The sequence below is a fragment of the Cadophora gregata genome, assembly GCF_030347475.1.
Source record: "Cadophora gregata isolate MNR1 chromosome Unknown scaffold_6, whole genome shotgun sequence".
Lineage (NCBI taxonomy): Eukaryota > Fungi > Ascomycota > Leotiomycetes > Helotiales > Ploettnerulaceae > Cadophora > Cadophora gregata.
The window spans coordinates 188,734-206,180 of NW_026695929.1; the positions used below are offsets into that span (position 1 = coordinate 188,734).

General features: G+C 45.2%; 6 protein-coding genes across 6 annotated transcripts; 5 read left to right on the forward strand and 1 right to left on the reverse strand.

The window, feature by feature from the left end:
* The first annotated feature begins 3,724 nt into the window (after window positions 1-3,724).
* ONS95_011885 (uncharacterized protein) lies at window positions 3,725-4,830 on the forward strand. The gene is made up of 2 exons (XM_058505485.1): window positions 3,725-4,385; window positions 4,454-4,830. Exons 1-2 carry the CDS (start codon window positions 4,029-4,031, stop codon window positions 4,721-4,723), a joined length of 627 nt encoding a protein of 208 aa, XP_058358006.1. The 5' UTR covers window positions 3,725-4,028; the 3' UTR covers window positions 4,724-4,830.
* Window positions 4,831-5,414: 584 nt separating this feature from the next.
* On the forward strand, window positions 5,415-6,856 carry ONS95_011886 (uncharacterized protein). Its single transcript, XM_058505486.1, has one exon. The coding sequence runs from the start codon at window positions 5,465-5,467 to the stop codon at window positions 6,512-6,514; it is 1,050 nt and encodes a 349-aa protein (XP_058358007.1). The 5' UTR covers window positions 5,415-5,464; the 3' UTR covers window positions 6,515-6,856.
* ONS95_011887 (uncharacterized protein) lies at window positions 6,857-7,210 on the reverse strand. Its single transcript, XM_058505487.1, has one exon. It carries the CDS (start codon window positions 7,068-7,070, stop codon window positions 6,918-6,920), a length of 153 nt encoding a protein of 50 aa, XP_058358008.1. The 5' UTR covers window positions 7,071-7,210; the 3' UTR covers window positions 6,857-6,917.
* A 480-nt stretch (window positions 7,211-7,690) lies between these two features.
* ONS95_011888 (uncharacterized protein) lies at window positions 7,691-9,378 on the forward strand. The gene is made up of 2 exons (XM_058505488.1): window positions 7,691-7,930; window positions 8,117-9,378. The coding sequence occupies exon 2, from the start codon at window positions 8,358-8,360 to the stop codon at window positions 9,339-9,341; it is 984 nt and encodes a 327-aa protein (XP_058358009.1). The 5' UTR covers window positions 7,691-7,930; window positions 8,117-8,357; the 3' UTR covers window positions 9,342-9,378.
* A 488-nt stretch (window positions 9,379-9,866) lies between these two features.
* On the forward strand, window positions 9,867-11,898 carry ONS95_011889 (uncharacterized protein). Its single transcript, XM_058505489.1, has 3 exons — window positions 9,867-10,451; window positions 10,504-10,986; window positions 11,038-11,898. Exons 1-3 carry the CDS (start codon window positions 10,084-10,086, stop codon window positions 11,567-11,569), a joined length of 1,383 nt encoding a protein of 460 aa, XP_058358010.1. The 5' UTR covers window positions 9,867-10,083; the 3' UTR covers window positions 11,570-11,898.
* Window positions 11,899-15,156: 3,258 nt separating this feature from the next.
* ONS95_011890 (uncharacterized protein) lies at window positions 15,157-17,168 on the forward strand (the record flags this gene model as incomplete). The annotated part of the gene is made up of 3 exons (XM_058505490.1): window positions 15,157-15,731; window positions 15,796-16,546; window positions 16,702-17,168. Exons 1-3 carry the CDS (start codon window positions 15,177-15,179, stop codon window positions 17,166-17,168), a joined length of 1,773 nt encoding a protein of 590 aa, XP_058358011.1. The 5' UTR covers window positions 15,157-15,176.
* Between the last annotated feature and the right edge of the window lie 279 nt (window positions 17,169-17,447).

Here is a 17,447-nt window from a genome sequence, read left to right on the forward strand (position 1 = left end):
AAAGGCAGATCTACTCCACAGGCGTTTAGGCCATATAAATTACGCCTATTTAAAGAAACTAGTTGCTTATAGCGGTTACAGAATAAGACCGATTTCTATTCCGGAGCTAAAGGGAGAGAAGTGTTACAAGGCTTACCTTATAAGCCGTATAAAAGAGCACTTTAATAAGAAGTCAGATAGTAGAACTAACGTACCTATTCGTCGACTATACGCTGATATCTCTAGCATCTTACCACGCTTAATTCGCGGCTATAAATACTTCCTTTTAGTAGTAGATAATACTATAAGGACGTATTAGGTAGATCTCTTAGTTAACAAGTCTACGTTAACTATTCAACTAGTTATTCGGAAATTAAAGCTATAGCTTGAAACTCAAGGGTAAAGTAAATTCCGTACAATTATCTACTAGAGGACTAATAATGGCAAGGGAGAGTTCGGTCCTAAGTTTGTCAACTAGCTGTAAGAGAGTAGAATCGTTCCTGAACCTTCTCCTTCATATAAACACTCTCTGAATAGAGTTATAGAGCGATGGATATATGAACTAGTTAAGATTACACGCTTAATCCTCTACGACGCGAAGATACCCGAGAATATATAGTGCTACGCTATTAAGTAAGCGGCAAAGCTAAAGAACAGACGCCTAACTACTGCTTTGCTATACAAAACAGCTACTGGACTTACTCTAATCGAAGCGTATAGAGGACAGCCTGTAAACCTCTCCAAAATAAGAGTATTTAGCTCTATAGCGTACCCTTTGCATCCACCAGAGCTACATCAGGGCAAAATAAAGCAAAGGATAATTCCGGGGTGTTTCGTATTAGTAGGTATAGCTAACACCTCAACCTATAAGCTCCTGAACATAGAAACCTTCAAGGAACTGGAAACAGCCGACTGCAGCTTCAACGAGTATATAACATACTCTATACATACTAGTAGTAAGGAAACTACACTAAAAGGCAGTGATAAGGCAGTGAAAAGACCTCTGCTACCGGCTACCGGTCCAGTACTTACTGAGAGGCTAGCTAAGGGTACTAAAGGCTTAGAAAGACCTCTAAGAGAGAGGCCAGCTATAGAAGCTGAAAGACCTCCAGGAGAGAGGCTAGCTATAGAAGCTGAAAATCCTTCAAGGGGAAGGTCAGCTACAGAAAACATAGTGGGAGACACTAAGAGAGCGTCTAATCAACGCCTCCCTAAATAGACTCAACTAGTAAACGCGTCTAATAATACTCCACTGTTAAGATATGGTAAGAAACAGCGTAGAAAACAACACTTCGAGTAAGCCGCTTAGGTAATAACTACGAAGCTATACTCTTAGTAAATCCTTAATAAGGCACTAACCTATCAAATAGCGCTAATTACGCTGGAGGGTGAACTTATACGACCTCTTAAGGTTATAACTATCGTAGAGGCTCTAAGAGATAATCTAGTAGAATAGAAGGCCGCTATTCTCAAGGAATTATAAGCTATATAAAGCGCTAGAACCTACAGAGTATGCTTTAGTAAGCCTCCCTCTAGCTTGAAACTGATATCTTTAAGACTAGTTCTACGCAATAAAATCAACTCCGATAGCTCTATAGCACAGTGAAAAGCTAGGCTTGTAGTAAGAGGCTTTAAGTAAAAACACAGCCTTAACTACTTTAACACCTTCGCGAGCGTCGTACGCTATTCTACCTTACGAGCACTACTCGCTATTACAGCTAAAAGAGACCTGGAGATTAAGTATATTAATATTAACACTACCTTCCTGAACGTATACCTAAAAGAAGATATATATATAACGATTCCGAATAACAAGACGCCGGAGATATAGAATAAGCTTCACCTAGAGCTAAATAGAAGGAAAGACGTATATCTAAAGCTCCTACGCTCTCTCTATAGCTTAAAACAAGCACCTAGGGAATAGTAGCTCCTTGTTAAAGATGAGATAAAAAAGCTAGGTCTAGAAGCGTTAGAGGCTAACCCTAATCTCTTTATCTTTAAGAATAGAGCGTACGTATTAGTCTTTATCGATAATATACTAATTATAAGTAACCCTGCCGACTATAAATATCTTAAGAAACAGCTCTTAAAGACCTGGAAAGGTAAAGACCTCGGAGCTATTAATACGTTTATAAGCCTATAAGTTAAGAGAGACAGGAAGAATAAGACTCTACGGATTTATTAAATAGCTTATATACAAAAGCTACTAGAAAGGTTTAGAATAGCCGTAGCTAGAGGCAATACCTTACCTGTAGCCGCTGGAATAGTACTAAGGGAGTTAGCTAAAGATAAAGGTGTTGTACTAGCCTCCCCTGAAGAGATCTTACTGTTTCAGCAGATTATTAGCTCTCTAATATACCTCTCGAACCTTATACGACCTGATATTACCTATATAACAGGCCAGCTAGCGTAGCATATATTAAATCCCCTTAAATCTCACCTCTAAGACACGAAACCTCTCCTCTGATATCTACGACGTATAGAAGGTAACGGAATAACGTTTAGAATCGGAATAGAATACAGGGGAAAGCTAGATGACGATATATTTAATATTTGGACTGACGCTACGTAGGGGACGGAATACAACAGGAAATCGTTCTAAGGATGGATAGTAAGGTTCTACAAGGGTCTAATCTCTTGAGCTACTAATAAGCAAAGGTCTACAGCTCTCTCTAGCTTAGATTCTGAGATAATAGCTACTAGTGATAGCTCCAGAGAAGCAGCCTAGTTACTTAAGCTATAGAAAGACCTTGATATAAAGCTATCCCGAATTCCTACGCTATATCTTAATAACGCTAAAGCCGAATCTCTCTTAAAAGAACAGAAATTCTATCTAAAGGCAAAGCATATTAATATCCGCTAGTTCTACATTCGAGACGATATAGTTTCATATAATAAGTTAGTAGTAAAACACGTTCCAGGCAATAATAACATAGTAGATACTCTTACGAAAGCTTTACCTTTAGAATCGTTTAAACGATACAAGATATATATAGGGTTACCTAGTAATAACTAATTCTCTGATAACAACTCTAAGATTGATAACAGTTAGCTAATTAACAGTAGACCTATATAAATTAAAGCTATTTCTAGTAGTAGAACTTACAAAAAAATAGAATATTCTTCGCGGAAAATCAGTCCTTTAATAAACATCTTCCTTAACGATAATATATAACTACGAATCAAGTAAAACACGACATATAACTACTATACCTAATAGTTAAGACAAATCTTGTTCCGCAGTTAAAAGAAGAAGGAAAGGAAACAGAACTAGAAGAGGACGACCTTTATATACCCTAGAGGCTAGAGAGAAGGCTAGTAAGAAATATCTTAGTAGCTACAAAAGGAAGGTGCGAGGTAGCTATAAAGAAGAGTAAATAAGAGCAGCAGGAGCAAGAGATCATCAATAAGAAAGCGATTTAGGTACACTCTTGTACCGTTTTATATACCTTAATACTGCAAAGTTGCTGAACTCCTAGGAAAACAGGAGACGTAAGCACTATATATATACTAGTATATTACAGGAGTTAATAAGGCATAATCGAGGCTCCTTATATAATATAAGTTATCAGTAATACTTCGGCGATACTCTAGCGTCGCTTCGAGAATATTCAGCGCTATACTACTTTAGAAGGCTCTATTTACTACAGATATAGAGAATAGGGGGACTATTAGAAATATAGGGATTGTAGGCGTAGACTCAGTACTATAGGCCGTACTACTAAGTACGCTACCCCTTTATATAGGAGATTCTCTCTCTCTATAGTAGCTTCTTATGCAACTGCAATTATAACAGATTGGCTTGGAAATCGTGTCACATGCGTTCGCGTAGTAGCGGACGCGTAGTCTTTTTGAACCTCACCTCTGACAACTTCTTTAAAAAAATCTCGCGATAAGACTGGCACATTTCCCAAGACATACACGACGAGAGTTCAACGGCCGAACCACCCAAATCCAATTCCATTTCGGAAAGAAAATTTGCCATACGACTAGTCGTTCGTCATTTATTCTATCCCTCCACGCGCCGAGCTTGTTGAGCATTCAACATCATGACAATGAGTACCTCCCAAAACCTCTGCACAATCTGCGAGAAGCCCTCTGAAGACAAGAAATGTAATGCCTGCAAGTCAACCTATTACTGCGGCGCAGACTGCCAGAAGCAAGACTGGCCTGTCCACAAGACCCGCTGCAAATTCCTGCAAAACCACCCACCTAGCAGCGAGCCCCAGAAAATATCCTGCGTTAAGATTCACTCTCCCCGCACGCGCTACGAAGCTGTCGAGATACCTTCCGATCATCCTGTGTTCAAGACCAAGGCTCTACCAGTCACGGCGAAGTTCGGATACCCGCTTGTTATGTTCAGAGAGGTGGAAGGTCTGTCACGGGGCTCGGGGACAGATAATCAAGTATGTCTATGAAAGCTACGAAATCGAGGCTCTTCCGTGACATATGCTGACTGGTTGGTTTCTGCTAGCATGCCACCTGGTTAAACATCAATCCTACGACTGGCTTCGCGCCAGATAATTGGCAGGGAGGAATCGGTACGGTCGTAGTGGCCGCAGCAGATGGCAAGCCACTGAGTGTGCCAGTCCTTTCCGCCATTACCGACTATGTGAGTGAGATCCTCGATGCATTTGGTGATGGAGGAGTGCCAACCGCGAGATACTCGAAACCGAGATTGGACAAATTCATTGCTCGACACATCAACATGCAGGAAGAATACCAGAAAGCAGTGAAGGGTTGAGTTTTCGACTCGAAGAGGAGTACAACCCAGGTACACGTGGCCAAATCTTGGATATGTCACTGGACCATTTTTACTTCTCGAATACCACAGATTAATTCATCTTGATATGAAAAATGTGTTACTGCGTGATTCGTGCCAGTCCGGCTGTTCACTTCCTTTGCCCCCTTGTTTGAAATCTGGCCGAGAATAGGAAGCAGATTCGTAGAATCTCGAAACCACCTACTTACATTCGACGATCACGGACTCGGTTTTGGATTCATGAGAAGGTGGCCATTGTTCACTGGTCCTTTGCTCGGCTTGTGATCCTCCCTTTACCGTTTTCTTAATCGATATCGATCTTTACGACAAGCAAATCTGAGCAGGCTCAGGCACCTCCAAGAACGCTAGGTGATAAGTGAGCAGGATCTTGCGTTTACTATCGAAGATTGACAACGATACTGTTTGTTTTCCCTTGCTATACCCTTGCTGCAGTATCAAACCTTCCAAAGAAGACGGTCTCAGTGAAAAACGTCGCAATGTGCAACTACTCTTAGTATCTTGACTTGAGCGTCGGGGGCAATATAGGTAGTTAGTGGACACTGTCTGAAGAGCTCCACTATGTGATGAGGGGAAGTATTGCGGGGGCTGAGTCAGCCGGGAACTAACCTTAACTCCGATCGCTGGCAAACTTTAGTTCATCCTTCAAGTTTTGACATCGTCCTGCTTTGCGGTTCTACTACAGCCTCAATATACATTCTCACGATGTCTAAAGACATCAAGGCTAGTGCACTTGACACTCTGTACGGCCTTGAAGAGCCTCTCGTCGATACCACTGCGGCAATACCGCTCCATTCGAAGCGAACCGAACGACGTCAGAAGAAACGCCACCTCAAAGAAAAGTCGTCCAAACAACATGCAACACTATGGGACCTCCCCTCTGAACTTATCACAGACATTCTGACCCTCCTCAAACCAAGTGATATATTCAGACTATCAAGGGTCAACCGTCCTTTGCGGGGCTTCATTCAAGACGAAGAAGGCAGACTTTGCCGGAAGATTGTGGCGAAACGCTATGCCGTTTTATCACAATGCTTCCCTCTTCCAGTTCTCCTCGAAAATGTGGACGAGGAGATTCATCCAGCAATGCTCAGTGATGAAAGACAAGCTGCGATGAATATCCACAAACGGCCATACCAACATATCCAACCCCCAGACCAGTATCTTATCTGCACGTGCCTAACCTGCATGCTGGCGTGGAACAACCTGAATCTTGTCGTGGACTTTTCACATTGGCAAAAGAACTTGGAAGAAGGAGAGCCAATCCCTATGATTGCCCGTGGGAAGAGCCCGAGGTGGAACCAGAAGCTGACCGCGACAAATGCGGAGGTAGTGGAGAAGGCTTTGCGTAGCTCCTTGTGGCACGCGCGGATTCTGGAGTGCCACCTGAAGTCAACTATAGGATCTATCCGGCGTCATGGCAATAACAAGGGAAACAAGCGTCGTAGATTCTTGATGTCGGCGGATGATGCAAAAGCGGAGACAGATTTATTTCTGGAGCGGAGCGGGCCACCTTCTCTAGACTTCCCGTTCCATCGGGACAACTACTATATGCTGGAGGCATACTTACCCAATCGCGGGTGGAATGCTGAATTTTCGGAATGGAGGTACATGCCTGCTTCTCAGCATGATAGGGATATCGAGTTCGTCCAGCTCTGGGCGAAGAGGAGATTAGGCCAGGCGGAAGTGACAGAGAAGGTAGAGAAGGCAGTGGGAGAAAGGATGGCCGAAAGTGGGACAGAGAAAGCAGATTGATTTTTAGAATTCTATCAGGCTCCTCGCGTTGCCAACCTCGAGATCCGACTTACATCACTTGGAACTGTCGCCAAGCCTCAAATAGGTAGGGTCTACATGTCCAAATTGGCCTGGCCTGGTGAACTCTGGTTGATCGAAGACCCCATTTCATTCAATATCACCTGGCATGCCTGAGTGAATGACCAGATCTATCCTCAGCTGTCGTTCAGCCTGCCTGGCGGCGGGCGCATGAGTAGGCCGGTTTCCAGAGCATTACCTGAAAGGCTACATGCAGAGTACCTGAAAGTCTACATGCACAGTGGTAGCATCAACAGAAATGAGATATTCTAGAAGCAGGAAGCTTAACAAAATGAATGAAACTGGTTCTATGTACTACTACACTTCGATTAAAGACATGGCCTCCTCACTCTTGGTTCTCCTCCGCCTCTTTCTTAACCCTGGCCGCAACCTCCCCAATCCTCTCCATCTCATCCGTCACACCCCTCAAAACAACCTCCAATCTATCCAAGAAATCCCCATTCGCTGCCCGGATACGCGCTTCCGACCCTCGCAGCATCTCAACATGCTGCTGATCTGCCTCAATGTCTCGTTTATCTCACAATGGAGATCTTTCAGTGTGTCTTTGATGAGTGGATTAACGGCATTCTGCAAGCGAGATCGGATGGCTGTGAATAGGACTGGTGATCTAGACGAGCCAATCGCTTGACGCATTCGAGTGAGTCGTCGAGCTGTTACACCATCTCTTAATATATCGCATTAGTATATGAACATTACCATTAGAGGAGATTGGCTTACCTTTGTCCATGTTGCAATCTCGGTATGCTGGTAGCATGATTTGGTAGGTGTAGCTGCTTTTGTGATAAAAGCTTGCATCTCTCTTGACGTCTCTAGAGATCAACGTCTGCTGAAGCTCCAGGAAACTAATATCAAATGGCGTGATAATTACTCTAATTATGAATCAAGGTCTGCCATTGTGACCTCAAAGGCATATTTGATAGAGTCAATTTTGGTCTCCAGTGCTTCAGCAAACAACGGGGCCCCGCTGAAATCTAATCAATGTCAGTGTCATCCGATTTTATATACGAGACTGAGAGCTTATCAACATACCACTCACTTGAGACAAAAGGCTATTTAATGATCTCAATATTTGTCGCTCCAACTCATCCATGGATGTTGCAGTTCGTTCTGCATGGTCGTCCCAGCATATGGTCATAGCATCGACCATGGGTATGATGAGATCCACATTCCACTCAGTGTAAGGAATTCTCCCTCTGCCCCACGATCCATAGTTTCGACAAAACGCGGCAATCTGGTCTATGCTAAGTCAGATTGTGATGTCTCCTGAAAATCCAGGGGTTGGCATTGAACCCATGTTGGGAGACAGAGTGTTGGGTGTATCAAGCTTGATTGTTAAAGGTAAGCTGAAGCCGCGGTTATATACAGAGGAAACCTCGAGTAGCTCCTTCCCTAACATAATTATCCCTAAGATCAACAGCATCCTTGAAAGGTGTTGTAGACGGGATGCGTGCCACTTTTCTTGACCGAGAAAAGTCGAGTTGGCTCAAAGCAATAAGACGAAAGCTAACGATACATCTGAGCTAGGTCTCTGTCTACTATTAGATCAAGACTCTGGAACCATCAGTGACGGCTTTTTCATTGGAGTCATATGGATCGGAGCTAGTGGTGTTGATCCGCACATCATTTTTGTCATCTTCGGTCAAACCCCTCCGATTCGCCAAGACAGCAAAGGCTTGAAATATACCCGATCAGTATAAAAGTTGCCACCCAGTCTCTCCCCAGTTCTGAACAATATATCAGAAAATACTCAATCAAATTAATCGGAATGTCTGTTGTTGCCATCGCAGGAGGAACATCCATTGGCCTCGGCCGCTCCATCGTCCAAGCAATCCTACACACCTATCCAAATGGAGAATGGACTCCGCTTATTTTGTCTCGCTCACAAAAGCAACCGGCTTGGTTTTCCACTCTCCATAAGAAGCCAGAGATTAAAGCAGTCGACTACAAAGACTCTTCATCTCTGATCTCCGCACTCGAGGGTGTACATACCGTCATCTCCGTGATCCTCGCAGTTGACGGAACTCACGCATCGAGTCAAATCGCCTTGTTAGATGCAGCAGTTCAAGCTGGATGCAAACGATTTGTACCTAGTGAGTGGGCGTGCGGACCAAAAGGGGTCTTGAAAGTAGACTTACTTGCTTCTGCAAAAACTCCTGTTTGGGAAGCATGCGAAAAGAGTGGGATCGAATGGTCGCGTTTTAATGTTGGTGCTTTCATGAATTATTTCGGCATTGGGTGTGGTGAGAATGAGGAAGAAGCTTGTGCGGGGGTGGATCGCGAAGGCGATATGCCCGATGGTTCTGGGTCATTTCTCATTTCGATGGGTTCTGGTACGGTGGAATTGTTGATCAAAGATGATGGGACGACTCCGAGGATTACGATGACGGAGATTGGTGATGTAGGAAGATTTGTGGCAAGGGCTTTGGGATTGGAGAAGTGGGAAAGGAATATGGACATCGCTGGGGACACAGTGACGCTTCAAGAGGTGGTTGAGATTGCGGAACGATTGACGGGGAGGAAGTTTGACGTAAAAAGGCTTGGAAAGAAGGAATTGGAGCAACAGGTCGAGACGCTAAGGAGTGGAAATGATCTTTTGAAGGCAATGTGGGTTCAGTTGAAGCTCATGATGTTGGACGATGAAATCGGATCTGCGGTCTTGAACCCTGTGGTCAATGAAATGTGTTCAGGCGTGCAAGCAGTGAGCGTGGAAAAGTACTTGACAAAGTATTGGGATGGGAGCAAGACGTAATTAAAGTTCTTCTCCGATCTGTGTGTATTTAAAATGCATTATTTTGATTCCTTTGACGGACATCTGCGTGTGTTGCTTAAAATTAACATATACGAGTTTGCCTCGAAGGTACTAGAATACGTGGGATGACCACATAATTATCTGATCAACTGCTTAGGCTTGTGTAGTAGCTTTGAATTATCTTCCGTGTATTTGTTGCAACCATGCTCACCGTGTGTCAATGCCTGGAATTGTGGTAAGAACCAGGGGCGGATCTTTTCCCTCGCTTAAAGGAGGGGACAATTGGAGGGGTTGAACTTGGCGCATATGAGAGCTCTTGGAAGCAAGGCTAGAGCTGGCGATGGATGTGTATTCTTCGAGCGATAGACCTCACAGTTGATAGCTTCGTGATCAATGGCTGGATGACTGGAGTAGAAATCGCAGTATAAACATTGAGATCGCTTAGGAAGCTTTGTTTACATTTAGAGTTTACAAAACGTCGTGAACACTTTTACTTTCTGCTAGCTGTCTGGTGTGTCCAAGAGTGGGACAATTGCGTTGGTCGACATAACTGGGTGGCTGTCCCGGGTATAATTTCTTTTGAAGACAGGGAATATCTTTCACATCTGCGGTGCGACCGAACTTGAGTTGTCATCTCAGCCTTCGCCGCATCCCACTCCGTCGAGCTCCTTCACCTCGAATTCAAGATCAAAACAAATGTCCAACGCCGTACCAACATCTTTCTATCAGAATCGTAATTAAGATGCGACTTCTTCAAAAATTTGTTGCGGAGCTAGGACTCGTATCTTTAGTTCGTGCGCCCCGTGACACCAAACTGATTATTCTGCAGCGCTTCATTCGTTTCTTCGCCTTCGGAGGCTCAACAATTGTGCTCGCACTCTACCTTCATGCTCAGCAGCTCCCTGACTCAAAGGTTGGAATATTTATGAGTTTGGCGCTCGTGGGCGATGTGATCAGCTTCGGGCTTGCCTTGCTGGCTGATGGAGTAGGGCGGAAGGTTGTTCTTGGGCTCGGAGCATTGTTGATGGTGTTTAGTGGAGCGGTGTTTACATTTAGCGGGAATTTTTGGGTTTTGCTAGCAGCAGGTGTTGTTGGGATTATCAGTCCAAAGTATGCTGTCGTCATGATGGTTTCAAGAGATGCTGACATTGCGGGGTAACAGCGGTCGAGAGATTGGGCCGTTCAGTGCCATCGAAGAATCGACACTCGCGCATCTCACACCTCTAGATATCCGGAGTGATATCTTCGCGTGGTACACTGTGTTCGGATCAGCTGGTAATGCGGCGGGCAAGCTCGCCACTGGTTTTATCGTGCAGCACTTACAGACTCTTGATGGCTGGAACCAGATCAAGTCGTACCAAGCTGTGTTTTTCGCATACGCGGTCCTGGGTGGTGTCAATTTCCTCATCACTTTCGCCTTGAGCGATGAAGTGGAATTGTATGGACGTGAGGAGCAACGATCAGATAACGGAAGCGAAGATGAGGAACCTCTGATGTCGGAGATGGAAGATGGTGAGGATGGAGAGCAAACAGTGAAAGAAAAGCGATCGCTGCTACCCAATATCAGTAAAGAAAGTCGAATAATCGTGTTCAAGCTTTGTTGTCTTTTTGCGGTAGATTCTTTAGCATCTGGACTCGTGCCAGCGTAAGTACTTTCTGCTTTCAAGACTTACAGAATGAGCTAAACTCGACGTAGATCATGGATGACGTATTTCTTCTATGGTAAGTTCTCGCTCGAGGAAGGGTCGCTGGGAACAATATTTTCCGTCATGGCATTCCTCTCAGCCATATCTTCCTTAGTCGCTGCATCGCTCTCAAAACGGATTGGTCTCATCCGAACTATGGTATTCACACATTTGCCATCGACAATTTTCCTCATGTTGATACCAGTACCACCCTCACTTGCAGGTGCTCTCGTGTTCCTCATCCTTCGATCTTCGCTCGCATCGATGGATATCGCACCCAAGGCAGCCTTCCTTTCCATGGTGGTCTTGCCAGGCGAAAGAACAGCGGTAATGGGACTCATCTCTGTGGTTCGCACTTTCAGCCAGAGCGGTGGACCTGTCATTACAGGTATTCTTGCTCAGTCTGGAAAATTCTGGGTCACTTTTCTGGTGGCGGGTTTGCTGAAAGCGGGATATGACATTGGACTCTTGGCGGGCTTTCAAAGCTACAAGAGGAGGACGAACATTGCTGCCCGATCAGAGGACAACGAAGAAAGTCCATAGAAATCAAAATTGTACAGTGTGGCAGATTGGGCCATGTCTGAAGTTCGGTGTAGCTGCACAGGAATGCTAGTGGCCTACCCCACCTTGAAACCTTGTTACGGCTGCCATGACTCGCGCTTTTGTTGACTTTTAAGCGAAGAGTCCGAGTATAAACTCGAGCAAGAATTTACTCATTGGTCTATCAGATATACTAAGCTCATCGATTTTCAAAGTTTCTCTCTTCTGTGTGTCTATCCATAAGTGCAATTCCACAAGCACGTGCTCTTGGATCAATTTGAGCATTCCCCAGCTTAAGATAATTTTGCTTCTGATTTAATAGAACGTAGTGGAGTTAGACGTCAAGTTGTTCTATCTTGCTATGTGGCTTTGTTTTATTGCTCTTACTGTAGTTTTTAAATGTACGTTTTCTACGACGTCCCCAACTGATTCGTACGTTGGTTTTCTGTTGGTTCACAGGGGTGCCGTTCACATATGGACTAGCCCAAGGGGTTCACATAATACCCGGGGAGTCGTTGATCTTTTGTTATCTTCGTGGCGTTCCTTCTTGGGCTCATATAATTATATCTCATGCTTTTAAATCTGGAAGTCCAGCACTCTACGCGAAATAAATTTTTGTGCTTGCCTGCAGCCCAACGCCTACATCTGGGCCCCTCTGATTGTCGCGGCTATCTTGCTCAAGAAAAGCGTGTCGACGCTCTTCTGCACGGTATTCTACTGTTTGGTCCACAGATTTATCTGCTACTCTCTTTGCCGTTCAGGGTCCATCGACTGTACAACGAAAAACTTGTGACAGAGCCATATTCGAGAGGCCTCGTCAAACTTGTGAGTCAATGGTCTAGGCAGACCAAAAGAGAATATTGATCAGTTCTCAGCTTGCCTGAGCGACTCTATCTACTTTACAGCTTGTTGCTGTCTGTATTGATGCAAAAGCCACAAAAGGTGCAGCTGTCATATCTCTAGCCGCATTTGCTGCACTCTGCCCATTATCGTTTTTCGATCACGGGCGTTCCGTCACACCTTCGACGCTGATAACAATCTTTCTTGCTTCATCAATCTTCTGTGATGTCATACATTTCGGACTACTGGTACTAGCGAAGAAATTGTGTGATTTCTTGACACTGCCCGTCATTATTGCTGTGGGTAACGTGGCGCGTTTCTAAGTATTGAGTTGTCGCTGAGCTTCACAGGTTACTACTTCGGAGCAATTTAATGGAGACCACTCATCCTTTTTATCTGTTCCATTAAGCTTATACGCAGTATTCTTGGGTTTCATGCCTTACTGGCTGCGCTTATGGGTGGAAAACGGTTGCGAAGGAGGATGGGCTATTTAGAAGTATGTATGCAAGATGAAAGGTGGTGTTGCACCAGATCACAATATACAAACTTCGTTCGACTAGCTATAGGGGGGTCTTGGTGGCTGAACACACAGAGAAACCGATTCTGAATGGCTCTTCGGTATGAAAGATTCATAAGAATATCATTTCAACCCTTCATTTGCGCCTCGAGGCTTCTCTTCCCATACTTGTCGGAGAAACCACTGAAAATGCAAGAGAGTTTTATTTTACACCTCTCATGACTTTTGCAAGTTCATGTTCATCAATGACATTAGCTGTGCTGCCCCACTCGACAGTCTAACGTCAAGAATTCTGGTGGTGGTCGAAGGGTTAGATTAAGCGAGACGATTCTGAGAGTAGTTTCAGAAAGCACTGGCAGGAATATTTTCAGAAAATCCGTCTTGGTGGTGCTGCTAGTGAATGAAATGGGCAGAACCCCAAAATGCCTCGTAAATTACGCACTTATTACGGGAGACTATTAGTATGGGTGCTGTGGACCTAGGTGTTAGTGCAGATGCGTTGTAGTCGCAGACCGAGACTAAATCATATAATTGATACAACGGTAAGCTAGAAATTAGTATCACGCATGACCGCACAACTAGAGGTCTCTTACCTCCATTTATTTTTATTTTTAATTCTGATTTTCCCCACTCTGAACTTGCCACCCGACCTTGATATTATCCGCAACCTGGACTCGTCAAGAATACAATCATAATATCTTCATTTTCGTGGACCCATTTTCAGCAATATCTCCAAAGTCGAAACCACAATGGACTCCAAGTGCGAATGCGACTCGGCCACAATAGGCGACATAGCAACCTCGACAGCTGATACAGCAAAGAAGCATGTCCGGAGAAGGATCACCTTTAACGACATCCCACTCGAGGTCAGATTCAATATATTCAACTACGCAGTCAAGGATCGAATAATAAATGTAGAGCACGGTCCAATCGGTCACAATCCAGAAGGATCGATAGATGTATCTTCAGTGGGTGATATATGCCATTCAAGGTGCTCGAGATCCGACAACAGCAGAGGTGCACTCTTCTATCTCAGTCTAGTCAACAAAAAGCTCAGAGAACAAGTGGAATACTGGTTACAAGCAGCACCTTCAGTAAGCCACATACCCTGGGCAGGACACTTCGACAGAGACACCGCTATCTACGTGACACATACTAGAACCCCTACACATCGAAAACTGATGTTCGCGATGAATGATACGATATTTCGCGAAACGGTACAGCACATTCTAGTTACTACTACTACCCACAAATTATTCCAGAGCGAACCCGTGTCCTACACAATCTCTGACACAATTTCTCCCACAATTTCTCAATTCCGACACATGAGCTCTCTTAAGAGATTCGATATACGCTGCGATCTGCCACCTAGCGACGATTCAAAGTACAAAATAATTGAAACCTTAAGTGAAGCTATGGGATTGTGTTGGGGACGTTGTGACTGTGAAAGGGGTGGGTGCGAAGAGCGATGGCCGGTGGTGAGGTGGCAGGTACCGAACCGAAGGTGTGGGAGAGGGAAGTGGAAGATTATTCCAGTCCTAAGAAGAGCAGTTTGGGACATTCACCTCGACAATGATTGGAACCTTTTGAGTGGCGAGGACAGGAAGGAAGTGGTAAAATGGCAAGCATGTGGGAGCCTGTGTTTTAGGAGACGGTTGCGGTTTGATGATTTTTTGAGTTTTTTAAATTATCTGCTGGCAAAATCGTTAGCACAACGAGACGATTTGAATCGTGGAGTTCTGCATGATGATGCTCATGTGGCGGCAAATGATGAAGAGGAGGTGGATTGGGTAGTGGCTGATGTGGAGAATGAGAGGAGAAATAAAGAGTGGAAGCGGGAACAGAAGAGATTGAAGAGAGAGAGGAGAGACACCAGAAATGCACTTCGAGCAGAGAAAGCCAAGGGAAGATGCAAACAGAGACCCTTCCAGTTCAAAGGACAAAGATTGAAAGGAAGGTGGGAGGCTAAAAGTGGTAGATGATTAAGCGGGGCAGTCAAGTTCTCCATGGACCTTCGTCGTCGTTGTCCAACTGTCTTAATATCAGATGCATTGCATTGCCAGAAAGATGACACTTGTTTCTGTTTATGTTCGCTTAAAGACCGCCCCTTTCAAAACATCCCAGTGCAGTCTCCTCACCTGCCAAGAGTGGGATGAAGCGTGGATGACTAAGCCATCAACGACCTTCTTCTTTTGGGCGTCATCCCATCATTGACAATTTCAAGACACAACATCTCTGAGAATCAATTACACAATGGAGAAGCTGAAATTAGATTCGGCGTTGCCATCAATTGTTGATAAAGATCCCAGCTCAAAAGCAAAGAGCAGAGCTCACGGTGTCCGCCGCACGCTCATCTGGGCATTCATACCCTTCGCCTTCATCTATCTCACTTATTTCCACGGCACCTGGCGAAACAGCTGGACAAACTCACCGGCTCTCAATTATACAGCCCAATGTCTCCAGCCCGATGCTTTATTTCCCAAGGACACTCCAGAATTGATCAAAGCGTATGAGTTCATCTCCTCTCCCACATTCCGCAACGCCAGCATCAAGCGGCTTTCCGGTGCCGTCAAGATCAAGACCGAGACTTTCGATGATCTTGGCGCCATTGGCAAGGATAAGAGATGGGATGTCTTCTACGGCTTTCACGAATATCTCGAGAAGATTTTCCCACTCGTGCATTCGAAGCTGAAAGTGGAGAAAGTGAACACGCATGGCTTGCTGTATACCTGGGAGGGAAGCAATCCCGATCTGAGGCCTACGACTTTGCTTGCTCATCAAGATACGGTTCCTGTGCCTGTTGATACGGTAGGTTTCTTTCTAAGTACCTCAATTGAAAAGAAGGAAAAAGTTGATTAACCCCACTCTGTAGATCCCCGCATGGGACCACCCACCCTGGAGCGGCTTCTATGACGGCAAGTACATCTGGGGCCGCGGCTCATCCGACTGCAAGAACCAACTGATCGCGACGCTCGAGACCGTCGAACTCCTCATCTCAGCCAACTTCGCCCCAAAACGTACCCTCATCCTCGCTTATGGCTTCGACGAAGAGACCTTCGGGTATCACGGGGCAGGCAACTTATCAGCCGTACTGCATTCACGCTACGGCGACGATGGACTTGCTGTTATCGTTGACGAAGGTGCAAGTTTCGAATCAGCGTGGGGAACTCTCTTTGCAAAGCCTGGTGCTGCTGAGAAAGGGTCGACGAATGTTGAGATTACTGTCCGTTCGCCGGGTGGCCATTCGTCGATTCCGAGGGACCATACCAGTATTGGTATTTTGAGCGAGTTTATCTACCTGATTGAGAGCACACAATATCCTACCAGGCTGTATGATGAGAACCCGTACTTCACGCAATTACAGTGCGGTGCCGCTTATTCGCCGGAGTTTGATCCGAAACTGAAGAAATTGCTTGATCAGAGGTTGCTGGAGCTGGAGAGTGGGGAGAATAGAAACACGTGTGCGAAGAAGAGTGATGCTCTTGCTTTGGAAGCTGCCAAACAGGGGCCTGAGATCAAGTATCTGTTACAGACTTCACAGGCTGTGGATATCATTTCCGGTGGAGTGAAAGTCAATGCTTTGCCAGAACGAGCTCAGGCGATTGTCAATCATCGTGTTAATGGTCAGTGTCTCCCCATTCCTCTCTCTTCACATGTTCAAAGCTTCTGACTGCCACTTCCTTTCATCTAATCGATCTATGTTCTCTTCTTCCAGCACATCTCAATCATTCTCTGCCCATGCTCCCCAGGCATCAGCTGACAATCATGCCCCTTCTAGTCGGCGAAACCGCCCAAGCAGTATTCATCCACCTCACCCAAATCGCCTCCCACATTGCCACCAAGCACAACCTAACCCTCCACGCCTTCGACGGAATCGAAGCCCCCTCCTCCCTAACCCTAACGCACAACGACGTCCTCGCCCCCGCGCCAGTGACCCCCTCCCACCCACACAACCCATCCAATCCCCGACTCCAAACCCCGTACTCCGTCCTCGCAGGTACCAACCGAGCGATATACGGACCGAAGATCATCACTACGCCCGGGATCATGACGGGGAATACGGATACGCGGTTTTTCTGGGATTTGACGAGGCATATTTTTAGATTTGCGCCGGGGTGGGATGGTGAGGAGGAGGGATTGGGGAATATACATACGGTTAATGAGAGGGTTAGTGTGAGGGGGCATGTTAATGCTGTGAGGTGGTTTATGTTGTTTGTGAGGAATTTGGATGAGGCGGACTTGTGAGGCGGGGGTTTAAGAGGGTGGGGTGGAGGAATGGGGACTGTGGGAGAGGCGAAAAGTGCTCGGTGAGTGTCTGTTTTCGTTTGAAGACGAACAATATTCTAGTGTATTTGATCAAAGAATATTAGGATAATCTAAATTTCAAGTTTGATCAAACTATCGTCACAATATGGCAGCCAACGATGTACCTCTGATTCGATCTTATCCTTGTGCCTTCAAACACTCTTGTTCTGGATTATCCTGCGACTGCCAGGTCGGCTGGGCAGGTCGATTCTTCAGTTT

Excerpts from the sequence above, each read along its gene's own strand:
- ONS95_011888 (XM_058505488.1), top strand. The coding sequence starts at position 8,358 with ATGTCTGTTGTTGCCATCGCAGGAGGAACATCCATTGGCCTCGGCCGC.
- ONS95_011885 (XM_058505485.1), top strand. The coding sequence starts at position 4,029 with ATGACAATGAGTACCTCCCAAAACCTCTGCACAATCTGCGAGAAGCCC. Across the intron at positions 4,386-4,453 it reads GCTCGGGGACAGATAATCAA|CATGCCACCTGGTTAAACAT; the intron begins GTATGTCTATGA and ends GGTTTCTGCTAG.
- ONS95_011887 (XM_058505487.1), bottom strand. The coding sequence starts at position 7,070 with ATGCTGCGAGGGTCGGAAGCGCGTATCCGGGCAGCGAATGGGGATTTC.
- ONS95_011889 (XM_058505489.1), top strand. The coding sequence starts at position 10,084 with ATGCGACTTCTTCAAAAATTTGTTGCGGAGCTAGGACTCGTATCTTTA. Across the intron at positions 10,452-10,503 it reads GTTGGGATTATCAGTCCAAA|CGGTCGAGAGATTGGGCCGT; the intron begins GTATGCTGTCGT and ends GCGGGGTAACAG. Across the intron at positions 10,987-11,037 it reads GCATCTGGACTCGTGCCAGC|ATCATGGATGACGTATTTCT; the intron begins GTAAGTACTTTC and ends AACTCGACGTAG.
- ONS95_011886 (XM_058505486.1), top strand. The coding sequence starts at position 5,465 with ATGTCTAAAGACATCAAGGCTAGTGCACTTGACACTCTGTACGGCCTT.